This window comes from Pieris brassicae, chromosome 6 (genome assembly GCF_905147105.1).
Source record: "Pieris brassicae chromosome 6, ilPieBrab1.1, whole genome shotgun sequence".
Classification (NCBI taxonomy): Eukaryota; Metazoa; Arthropoda; class Insecta; order Lepidoptera; family Pieridae; genus Pieris; species Pieris brassicae.
In genome coordinates this window covers 8,206,142-8,218,408 of record NC_059670.1, presented here as the reverse complement: position 1 = coordinate 8,218,408, position 12,267 = coordinate 8,206,142, and the positions used below count along the sequence as shown (strand labels likewise).

General features: G+C 30.8%; 2 protein-coding genes across 3 annotated transcripts; one reads left to right on the top strand and one right to left on the bottom strand.

The window, feature by feature from the left end:
• Positions 1-11: 11 nt before the first annotated feature.
• On the top strand, positions 12-2,756 carry LOC123711058. 2 transcript variants are annotated; one of them, XM_045663458.1, is made up of 5 exons: positions 12-60; positions 472-659; positions 761-891; positions 1,171-1,544; positions 2,609-2,756. In XM_045663458.1, exons 3-5 carry the CDS (start codon positions 772-774, stop codon positions 2,670-2,672), a joined length of 558 nt encoding a protein of 185 aa, XP_045519414.1. In that variant the 5' UTR covers positions 12-60; positions 472-659; positions 761-771; the 3' UTR covers positions 2,673-2,756. The 2 variants fall into 2 exon arrangements, with proteins under 2 accessions (XP_045519414.1, XP_045519413.1); XM_045663457.1 differs by lacking the exon at positions 12-60 and having other exon boundaries at positions 236-891.
• A 204-nt stretch (positions 2,757-2,960) lies between these two features.
• Positions 2,961-4,175, bottom strand: LOC123711413 (malectin-A). Its single transcript, XM_045663991.1, has one exon. The coding sequence runs from the start codon at positions 3,986-3,988 to the stop codon at positions 3,197-3,199; it is 792 nt and encodes a 263-aa protein (XP_045519947.1). The 5' UTR covers positions 3,989-4,175; the 3' UTR covers positions 2,961-3,196.
• Between the last annotated feature and the right edge of the window lie 8,092 nt (positions 4,176-12,267).

Sequence of the window (12,267 nt, the reverse complement as noted above, 5' to 3'; positions counted from 1 at the left end):
AAAGTTAAATGCTTGAATTAATAGAAGAGAGAATAGGTTGGTGTATACTTATGGGTCTTGGTCTGAGGAAACAGCAATTTTTATTATTTTAAGACTTAGTTAGCTACAATATAAGCTCTTCCTTCTTAGAAGATTTAAAGCATAGATGTTTATATTAATTACCTAGGAGTATTTATTAAATACAATTTCGCATTTTTTTTCTCTATGTATTGCATAATTAACAAAATTTTTAAATAAAACTTCTTTAATGGCATTGAACACAAATTAATTACAATCAATTTGTCGATCGCAAAGCATGAGACTCACTGACCATGGCTTATGGCTACTAGGAGCACTCGAAACATCGAGTTATGTAAGCATTGTTTTAATTCGCGTTTATATACCGTAAAGAAGTTTTATTTAAATGTGAATTAATAGTAGGCCAAAGACAGTATTCATGAAAAAATAGTTTGTTTGCCGACAATCTTTCAGTTTTTCGCCAGCTTCTTGAATGATGGCAGGAACCAATACTTATGTTATTTGTTCATGAGAAATGTGCGGTCTCTACGCAATCGAAGTGAGGACGCATCTTACAAGCAAAGGCTATCGACCTTCCTACGGTTACTTGAAGTAACTGTTCTGTTGTTGGAAATAACTTAGCAGCTCTCAGAACTGCGCAGGTACAGCAACGGAGACATTTACGCGCTGCTTCCTTGGCTTATAGTACTTATTATAATTTAAAATATTTCTAGAATGAAGTGTGATTTAATTTTTGTAATAGTCTCAGCAGTGATGAGATGCGTCATATGCACGCATTACGATCAAAGTCAATCGGGCGATTTTAATGTTCAAGTTGGACTAAAGGACTTACAAATCATAGCACTTTTGAACGGCGGCAAAGAAGAATATGTGGTAGGTCCTTGCATTTTTGAGTTATTAATTCTTTTATTGCTTATTTATTTACTTGAGTGTGTGGAACTTGTATTAAAATAATTTAAAATCAAAATAGAGTAAACCGTTTTCATTAAATAGTTTAAAAGATTGTGTTTAATAGACTTTTGGGTCGGTAAGCTTGTGTTGGATGATTTGTATATGTCAGTTAAGGTATTCTATTGTTTTAATGTATTTAGATTAGACCTAGGTCTATTTCGTCCGACGTTTTATTACAAAAAAACTTAAAATATTTTACAGGATTATGACTATGCGTATGATTACAATGAAATGACAATCAAACCACAGAACCGGACGACCCCAAGACCATTGAACGCTTCAACCGGTACTGAGCCTGATTATGTGAGGAATAATAAAACTACAGTACCGGCATTGCATGATCAAACAGAACCACCGACCAGAGCTCCTATCACAGGATTGTATGAACCATCGACAGACGTGACCGTTATCGACAATAATACAACTACAAAAAACGCCATTGAGGCTTCATCAGAAACATCTTTGAATACAATTGCTTCTCCAAACTCAACGACGAATGGTAAAAAATGCAAAAAAGGTTTCGTTATAAATTATAAAGGCGACTGTGAATTAAAGTTGCAGAGCACGGGCAACGCGTAAGTATTTTTAATATACCTAAGGTTTCGATTTTTATTTGTTCTGTTTGTCTGTTTTATTTATCCTGCACAAAAAAGAACTAATTATAGGTTTACCTGTATGGCTAAGTAGGAAGAACATAAGAATTGAGTATAATAAAGATAGATTGATGAATAGAGAGAGATAGAGACAAATTAAATTACATAAAAAAACTTAAAAAACACTATTATTGGTTTAAATGGTGGTTTGAACAGTTTACATACGTAATCATCGGGAATAGGTCCCAATATATATTTCGGCTTTATGGACATACATTGTCGTAATTACTTAACCTATTATATAACTAATTTATAACCAATATTTTTCAGCTGCTATGCATACAGCTGCTTCAAAAAATACCAGATATATAGCAGCAAATAAAATTACAAAATGACGTTTTTAGGTCACGCGTGACTATATTATGTTGTTCAACGAGTTTATAAAATTTATTTACGATAATATCTAACACAACAATTGTAAAAACTTTTAAGTATCTAGTTGTTGTAATCGGTTTCACGAGTAGATGAATTTTGCCAGAGCAAAATTTTTCTTTATTTTATTGGATTTTTTTGTGTAGAGAAAAGAAGTCGAACATACAGCAAAAATACAGTTAATGTAGTTTTGGCTTACGGCAAGTAGTATTGAAATAAAACTTCTATAACGAATTTATTACATATATCATCATATTTTTGCAAGTATTTATATTAATAACAAATACATGCGAATTTATTACATACCTCTCTCTCTCGCTGACCACTCAAAATGTCGGTCTACGCGAAGAATGCGTTCAATTTGCGTATTTATCCGTTAAAATTAAATTTACGGTGAGGGTTATGGCCTTTGTCTTAAAAACTAATGCTAGGTTGCCTTTTGCAACCTGCGCTCGCCCACAGGATAAGGAAATTATTTCTAAGAACTGTTAATATGTAGTGTATTTAGTTGTTGTATGGAGGCAACAAATATCTATTCTAAGAAGATAATGGTATGTATTTGAATGTGACAATTTTATTTTAGTTATCAATAATTCAAGACTTATTTGTTTCAGCTTGTTAAAATTAGTAAAATTATCACAAAAACTTAAATTAAGAAGAGAAAATAAAGAGGACTAAATTTTATTAAAGGAATTTGGAGGCCTATTCAGATTGGAAGACGTACTTCATAATACAAATAAGTTGTATAACTTTAAGTACTCACTAAATTTTAATTGTAACATGTATTAAATATTAAATAAACAAAGTGTTTTAATAAACATAAACGTTATATAGGTTAAGTATATAACTATACTTCATGTTGGTAAATTTAAGATCTAAGAATATTTCTATATACTATGTATGAAAGTCAGTCTATTGTCATATTAAATTAATAGCATAGTAGGGAAATAACATTGAAACAAGTAATTTTTTCAATAATTTATTTACACTTAATGTGCAACTGCAGTGATGAGTGCATAAATGTCATGTAAATATAGTAGGACGGGTCCTAGTGAATTGTTTCATTTGTACCATTTGGCTTAATAGTCACACATAATAAAATAATATTTTGTTAACTTCTAATTTTTAAAAGATTAAAAAAAAAATTATAGCTGGAGATGATAGAAATTTAATGAAATGATTTTACTAAAAGACTAAGACATTTAAAGTTTGCATAGGCAAAATAATAGTGGTAGAAAAGCACCAATTGTGATAAATAGAGGCACCATTACTGAACTATCATCTATAGAATATGGGTCTGGCTGTTTAGGTCCGCTTGCTCTTTTTGACTTAGTGACCTTCTCCTCTTGAGTTTCCCGTGGTTCTTCAGCTTCAGTTTCAGGCCACACTATTGGTGGTAACTTGGGAACTTCCTCTATGCTACCCCTCATAACATATAAGGCATTAATTTTAGGGTTATCCCTGTATCCTTTAATAAATTCAACTTTGATTTTACCTCCTCTTATATCAGATTCTTCATCATTATAATAAAGTTTACCATTCTTAATTGAATATGGAATATACTCATCATGTGCAACACCACGGCCAACTCTATCAAAAATATCTAAGTCCGCTACAATGGTATGGTCCCCATTTAACACAACATCAAAGACTTTCATATTTGGAGCATTGAAGTAGACTTCACTGAATTTAAGCACTAAGACATAGTCACCATCTTTATTTGCTGGAATATCGTACCCGAACGTGTTATGATGATAACGCTCCGTTTGATATAATATTTCATCTTTAGAATTCACTCTGCCGATCATGACAAACTGCTTGCCATAGTCCGAAGCGGTACCAATTCTTCCCTGTAATGGATCCTTCTCATAGTGAATACCATAAATATCGGTATGTGCCGGTCCTCCTGCATTAACGGCATATATTATTTCGCCCAAGCCAGTCACATAGTTGATTATAAATAAGAATATCGTGCAGGCTTCTATCCCATACATATTTTTTACTATAATTGTATTCTGATCGCAATATTTTCTTAAAAAAATAAATCCACTAGTAGAAGTCACTTTACTCAACACATTTTATTTCATACATTACTGTTATAACCATGAATTGAATAAATTAAATACTAATTTTATTCGGGTTACTGCAATAGCCGGCAAGAAGCATTCAGCGAACAGCGGCCACCGAGCAATCAAATTGTGACAGTGTCACTGTCAAGTCTCAGTTGATAAGTGGTTGACATTTCATCAAACCACATTTCATCCAGATATTGTAAAAATATCTCTTTTGAAATGGCTTAAAGTTTAAACGATTAATTATATAGCAGTGGAACTAATTTAGTGTTAAAGAAAAAAAAACGATCAATAAACTAATTGACAATTATTCTTTATCATTTATCGTTCAGTTTTTGCAACGAACTTTAGTAGTATGTTATGGTAAATAGAAATACTTTAAGGAAACTAAAACTAAACTTACAGGTAACTTTTATTAGCAATTAGAGTATTATTTTATTTGTACCTCATTTTACTGATATCGACTTCTTGCCCTAAAATATAGTTATGAACTACAACATAAAATTAAATACGTAAATACAACTATTCATATTCACGTCACATTAGTTACCAAATATACTTATAAATAAGATCTAGGAAGAAGGAAGAAAACGATTGTATGTAGCTTAAATTGTGTGCTGGGCAATGTTTACGTAAAATTCGTATCACGGGATCGTAGAAAGCCCTGATGCGTAGAGCGTAGATTAAGTTAATGATACTAATTTCACAGATCGCGTAATTCGATGTTACACTCGAAACGCATGTAACTAGCTTTGAAAAGACGTTATTTTGATTACTTGATTAGCCTATTCCCGAATTCTAATTTACATAAGACGTGAGAGCGCAGAGATCTTTATAGATGGGGAGTTGAATGAAAAATAATTATAGTCACTTGTTATTTTCAAACAAGTAACAATTATAATTATTTAGACATATATTCGTATTTTACGTATTTAATACAAAATCTTTAAAATCCTTACTCTAATTAAAACTGGCCATAAAATTTATATTTATTACAAAATTTAAAAATTCTTTGCAAACAACACATTTCTAGGAATTACTATTCTAAATTAATTTGCTGGAAAAAGTAGGTTAAAAATACGTGGCTTCAAACTAAAAAAGACATATTATGAGCAGTTAAACTCCAATTGTGGATATTTATATATTTTATTTGCTCTGCATTGTTATTTTTATTAGTTTGTTAAAGTGCTCAACTTAATAGTTTAAACCTTTAACCTTTATATATTTACTAATATAATTTTTATAATATTTTAATTTAACATAGAAGCTTCCTGCCCTCCTGAGAAATAAATATGATGTTTTATCTATAGTATATACGAGGATGTATGATGTACTGTGATGATGAGTACACGGTGTACTGTATAATATTATGTTTATGAATAAGGATGGACCTTTGGTAATACTTTGTGCTCGAACCAGTGTTGGCACTTTGACTACCAATGTTTCGTTTCAAACACTTACTTCAAAATAACTACTAGCACTTGATAGCTAGGTTTAGAAAAAATAAGAATAATGCAGAACCGCACTGCGCTCTTACCGAGCCTAAATTACTTAGACTATAATGTGGAGGACATTTTTCTGACTTATAATGTCATATTTTCTAAAGATTTGTATGCAAGAATGGGCAGATCATGTGGATAAAATAAGAAGAATGCCATGAACAATGACAACTCACATTTAGGTATCTTTAAAAAGCCCGACTTATTAATATAATAATTTACCAAAATAAGGTACCGGGATGAAAAATAAGTTTGGTAAAATAATTTACTAAATATTCCTTTTGTAAAAATCAGGTAAAAGCCTTTCGCTTGATAAAAGAAAATATCTACGAGTTTTCCACTCGGAAATTAAGATTTAACGCATGGACAATCGTGAAATGGTTTGGTTTTAAGTTAGGTCACGTTCTTGTATTCCAAAAATATTTTTTATTTTAATTTAAGAAAGAAATAATTACTTCTTATTGAATATTTTACCAATAAAAATGATTTATACGGGGTTTTATTGTTTTTGTTTAACTTAGAGTATAATTGGGAATTCAGAATAAAATATAGACATCATTAACAATAAATAATGATTGGCAATCACTGAATCAAAGGAAAGAATTCAAAGTTTCTGTGTAATCTTTTTTCATCTTTTAATTATCTTGCTTAATAATCTTTTCACAAGTATATCATTTACCGAATAAATTGATTTAATAATAAAACCTTCATTGCTATAGGTTTATTACGGTTAATAATTCCCTCAATTGAATTTATGAGAAAGATAAAACCTATTTTATAAGTATTCTATTCTTAGCCACGCCTGGAAATAAACTCATTAAACCTCACAGGACACAGAGTGATTCACAGCTCCAATTTAGCTTTAAATCTCTAAAACGTATAGAGGCCATAAATTTTTCAGTACCCGTGTGCTGGATTTTCTTTGTCAATGTAAAAAATACGCCTGAGATAAGCATTTGCATTGTAAATGAGAACATCACTAAACGAGTCGGGCCGTGTTTAGCTTTTAAAAGTGTGTCATGTGAATTTGATTATGTTGTTATCAGACAAATATTTTAGGTAAACGGGTTTCACATGTATCTAATATAAAGGAGGATTTAACGGATATGTCAGGGCTTCGAACATCCTAATCGTGTCTTTTGTGATACGTCAACGTCCGTCATGTATCAGTCGGTGTTCTCGACGCCGACGTCCAGCAGTTACAATGAGAGCGTCTCCGTCGTAGCACGCCAGACGCATTCAGTCGATCAACGTTCGCGGCGCTACGTAAATAATTCTAGGCACGATGTTTTTGCCCCTAAGAGCATCTTGACGAATTGTTAGCTTCTAACTTTTATCCCATAATCTTTGACTACGTGGCGTTTAGGACAAATGACTGTTGGTCAAATGATTGTTAAAGTGTTTACTTGTGGTAAGCAACTTAAGTTAGAACGAACTCTTAAAGTGGATCGAAAGGGTGGTAAGAATGTATGTATTGTTTTTCTCTTTGAACAATTATTTTAAAATGTTTTTCGTGTGACATATACATATACCTACCTATATATCGACCCTTGGCGTATTTAAATTGTTGGTATATTTATGAGGCAAATATTTTTGAATTATTATCGTTAATATTTAAAAAAAATACCTATACCTATAAGCTTGAAATATATAAAGTTTTGTATTTATGGCTCTTAGTGTAATCATTTAAACTATGAAGTATTTATTTATACTGTTACATAATTGTTAAATCCTTGAAATAACACGTAATCAGTTAATAACTTTCTCACACGACAATTATTTTTAGGGTATTAACTAAACAATAGATTACAATTATAAACTAGTGACATAATCCAAGCATAGATAATATTGAATGAAATAACAAGACGTATTTCTATAATTTGTTGTTCAAACCATTTTAATATTCTTGTCTTACCCATTTTTGATAAACTTCAGAAATTAAGATTTGATTGTGATATATTAGCAATATACGGACGGGAATATAAATTATGTATGTATTATATTCACTACAAATTAATAAGATATTAGATGATAAATGAAGATAAAGACACCTAAAGGAAATTTGCATCTACAAAACATGTTTTTCACACTGAAATATTGTAACATTTACCAATACCGATTTATAATAAAAATCCAGTGCCGCTAGAATTAAAGAAATTTGGCGTCAGATGAAAGTGCACTGATGAAACCTCGCTATAACCAAGTTGGTGGCGAGCTAGCTTTATTTATTAGAAGGCTTCTAGGAAGGAAGGTGCATTATAAGAGCGGTTCGAATCGTCGACGAGCCTTTTCGAGCGGTTTGATCATTTGGCGGTGCGTAGAGATGTGGGAAATTGTAATGCGTTAAAATGTCTAAAAGTGAGAAAAAAATAAATGTTAAGAAAACATGCAATAATTATGGATAACTATGGTTAAACCAGTAATTAACTTCTTAATTGAAATTGGATTATCTGAGACTTTGTTAATAGATTTAAAATTTATTTCATTATTTCATTTCTTTCAAAATCAATAAATCTATGTAAGTGTAATCTTTTATTTCTAAGTAATTTTTAATTTAGAAGGTACAAAAAACTAATCTTTAATCGTTCGATGTCTCATAATTTACCGATAAGTCATGGATAATGGAACACACATTTCTGCACATAATACGCTTTTTTTAAATACAGAACTGGACAGACGTTAATAAAAAAAAGTAGGTATCATTCTGCGTGGATATAAGAATTGAATTAACTGCGAACTACTTTTGGAGCAATCAAAAACTGTTATGAACGTGTTACACTCAATATCCGATCCCAATCCAATCACGATAGTGTTGGAAGATAGTTCGCTGTTCATTGGGGTATTTATGACCACCGATATTAGGGTTGGTACACATATTAGGATTATACTCGTCAGATTGTGACAAAACTAAAAACCTTATACCATGGTTACACTAAACCGTCAAAAACTTTACTGACTCGGATTTGACACACAGAAGTATAGAAGATTTATCACCTACGTGTATTAAATGACCAATCACGCAATGTATCTACCTCAGTGGAAGATGTTTCGAAAAAGTTATAGAATGCTTTGAAAAGGATAACTTTATTCAAAAACTAAAAATAGAAACGTATCTCCCGTTGCGGTTTTAATATTGTAGTACTCTCGGTTATTTTATTACTGTGTGTTGAAAAAAATTAAACAATCTTATTAGCAATTTAATATTTATTTCCTTAATGCCTTTTCGTCAACAGGCTTTAGACAGGTCAGATGTGATTGAATATAACAGGGTAATTAATTTAGCTCAGTCCTATTCGTGTAACCATTTCTATTCAAATTTGATTGACCATAGTGGATTTCGAAGGTTCTCTGTGTAGGTTGGTACCTTGTTGGATTTAAAAACTATATTTTAATGATATAAAGTATATGCATACTTACAAATACATTTAATTGATTAAAAGAGATTCACATAAGTGCGTCTCGCATATCGAACTCCGTATTTTTTTAAATATAATAAAACATCATTAGTAATTACTTGTTTAAATACAAACAATATGAAATATAAAAATAATTTATATTTGCGGTTTTATCATTATTATGAATTAAAATTTTTAATCCATCCCGATTTTCTGCATTCATAGAAGAAGACGAGATATATTTGTCTGCGTTTTTACTCGCGCGAATGAAATAGAATATTAGTAATAAAAATTTTTCACCCACTGCCGTGAATGTACACATAAGTTGGACATCCCTACGCTTTCATCGTGATTGGAATATGTTAAAACTCCGCCTTACAGAGATTTTCTCTTTGCTTTCTGGAATTGCAATTGCCTCACCAAAGTGAGCAATGTTCAGTGTAAGGTCACTTAAGCATTCTTATTTAATTGTCAAATTGCAACGGAGTGAATGAGGTATATTTCAATGCTATACAACCATTATTGCCTTCGTTTGAGCTCCACTTCACGTAAAAGCTATTTAGGATTAGCAAAGGCAACAATTAAATATTGCGGCATAACAAAATAAGTAAGAGTGCATTCCACGTGATTGATTCACATCATGTGTTGGAAGTCTGGTAACACGACACTTTTAGCGTTCTAATTCATAAAAGACCGTCAACGCACTCACGTGCCATATTGAGAGTGTCCATGAGCGGCGGTATCACTTAACATCAAGTGAGCCAACTGCATGTTTCACCCCTGTTCTATAAAAAACACGGGTTTTAGCACAAAATAACCTTTCAATTTTGTTTAATGGTAAATACTAATATAAAACTTATACACATTCAATGTTTTAAAATTGAGTTACTAGACACCTAATTACTGAAAACGTACTCGGTAGAGGTTGTTGGGCTAATAAATGGGTAACGATTTTCCTAATCTGTTCAAAATTTATGCAAAAATAAAGCTTAGGCCCAAAGGCCTTATAGAGAAGGATTTGCTTTAACAGTTATTAAAGATATTCTTAAAAACTGTATTTTCAATTGACTAAGTTTATACATATTTTCTTTAAGCTTTCATATATATAACGATGTCAATATAATTTATTTTAATGTTGAAATACAAATATTTTTATTAAAAAATCTAATTTTAATATATGTAAATATTAATGACTATATTTCTCACAATCTGTATTTAGGATTTTATAAAAAACGCAAATAAGTAATAACTCCGTTAAATATATATAATTTTGTGCATGTTCTTAGCATAAATATTTTTTTAAAAATGGAAAGACAAAAACTTTAACCTCACGAGCTGTATATTTGCCAAAATATAATCGTTAATAAAAAAAACTTACTTATTAATTCAATTACTAACATTATTAATTGACTAACAACATTAAAATATTTGTCACTGTCATGAGTTATAACTAAATCTAATACTAAATTTAGAGTAACCGCGATGGGAACTTGTTTACAAAACAGGTCAAAGTTTGAGATTTGAACTGAGCTTGAAATTTACGACGATATTTTGTTTTAGCAGGGGTTAAATTGAAATATGAGACACGAATGTGGCAATAAACTTGGGAACTTGAGTTGATGAACGTTAGGAAATAAAGCATTTTTGAGTCTCACGTAAATAATATGAAACTTGTTCACCTATCTTGTTGCTTACGCGGAAGTAACTTATAAATTGATTTCTAAGAGTAACTTATAAATTGAACAGTTTAGGTAACGGTTTATTTCACCCCATGTTTTAACCAACACGCCAAGTATAATTTCTTTAGGATAAAAATATGTTTACCTATCACTAATTGTCATGTAGTTTTTATTTCTGAAACGTCTTAAAATATTTGACCTACTTTCGTAATTACATAAATTGTAACTATAATATTGGTGTATAAAATAAACTAGTACTAGTTATGAAATAAATTGCGGGTTGTCTCTTTTGAGTGCACGTAGAAATATTGCGGAACATTTTTCATTGGAATATTGAGTACGTCTCTTTTCAAGAGATAGTGAAACCCGAGGGGATTCATCAATTGTGTTGGTATTTGAGACAAATAATAATAAAAGATACTCGAATACTTCATGGCCTCAACATAAAAAACAGTCAATAAAATTTGTAACTTTGTATAGTATTTTCTATTTGGAGATTCGTAGCCGCGTTTAGCGATTAGACGTAATTTAGAGGTTTGTCCACCATACATTCCATTAGTCATTCACATATTAACAGAGAAGGTTCACTATAAATGTAAACGTTGAACTACATTACTTAATCAATCTAAAAAAGATTGATATATGTGATGTGTTACACACACATTTATTAAATTATCAAAATATATTTCGTATAATAAAGACAGTACTGAGTACAGTGAGTTAATACATTTGAGTAAATATGCGTTTTTCTTTCTTTTTTGTTGTTTTATTCTATATTTAAAACGTCAAATAGAAATTGAAACCTTTACTAATACGAGCGCATGATATTTGCAGTTTATTTTTGTTTTATAAACAAAATTTTTAGCCTCTGATCTGTTCGTCTGAGACGTTTCTTCAGTTATAAAACCTAAATAATTGGCTTCGCAGACAGACATACTCGAAATAATTTCATTGCCAGTCTGTTATTGACGTCGCTGGATATGATTGTATAATTATGAACTTTATTATTCGAACACGCCTGTATTAGTTCATCTGATTTAGGTAAACAATTGTAAAAGTAGTTTTAAAATTCAATACAATTTTAACAGAACTTTTGATTAAAAGAACTCCTTTTAGAACTACTAGACGGAAATGTAAAACTACTTCCGGTCAAACGTAAAATCGTCCTTGATGCAAATTCCTCGTGCAGGAAAATGTGATTGCCAATTAGAAAACTGGGGTCATATATGTACATCCATGAAGTTAATACAAAATGAAACGAGACGATTTGATCTAGGGATGGGGAAATAGAAGGAATTTATTGTTTGTTACACACCGTTATATAACGAATCCTCTAGAAATTTATGCAAGTATAACCTCACTTTCGTCTTTTAATATTTTAAAATTTAGAACTAAATAGTTTACGCACGGTATAATTTCGTTTATTCATTCAACAACCTACCCACTTGAAGAAAGTTGAAAATTTACAACCTTTTCGTTTCATGTTTCAAAACTTTTTATAAATATTGTACGTTCTGAATTAATTTATGTTATTCTTTTCAGCTGGGGTGAACACAGCGGGTGGTGAAGGAGTGGTTTATGGTTACCAATAGTTTTTAAAAATATAACTTTTAGCTATAATTTTTCTA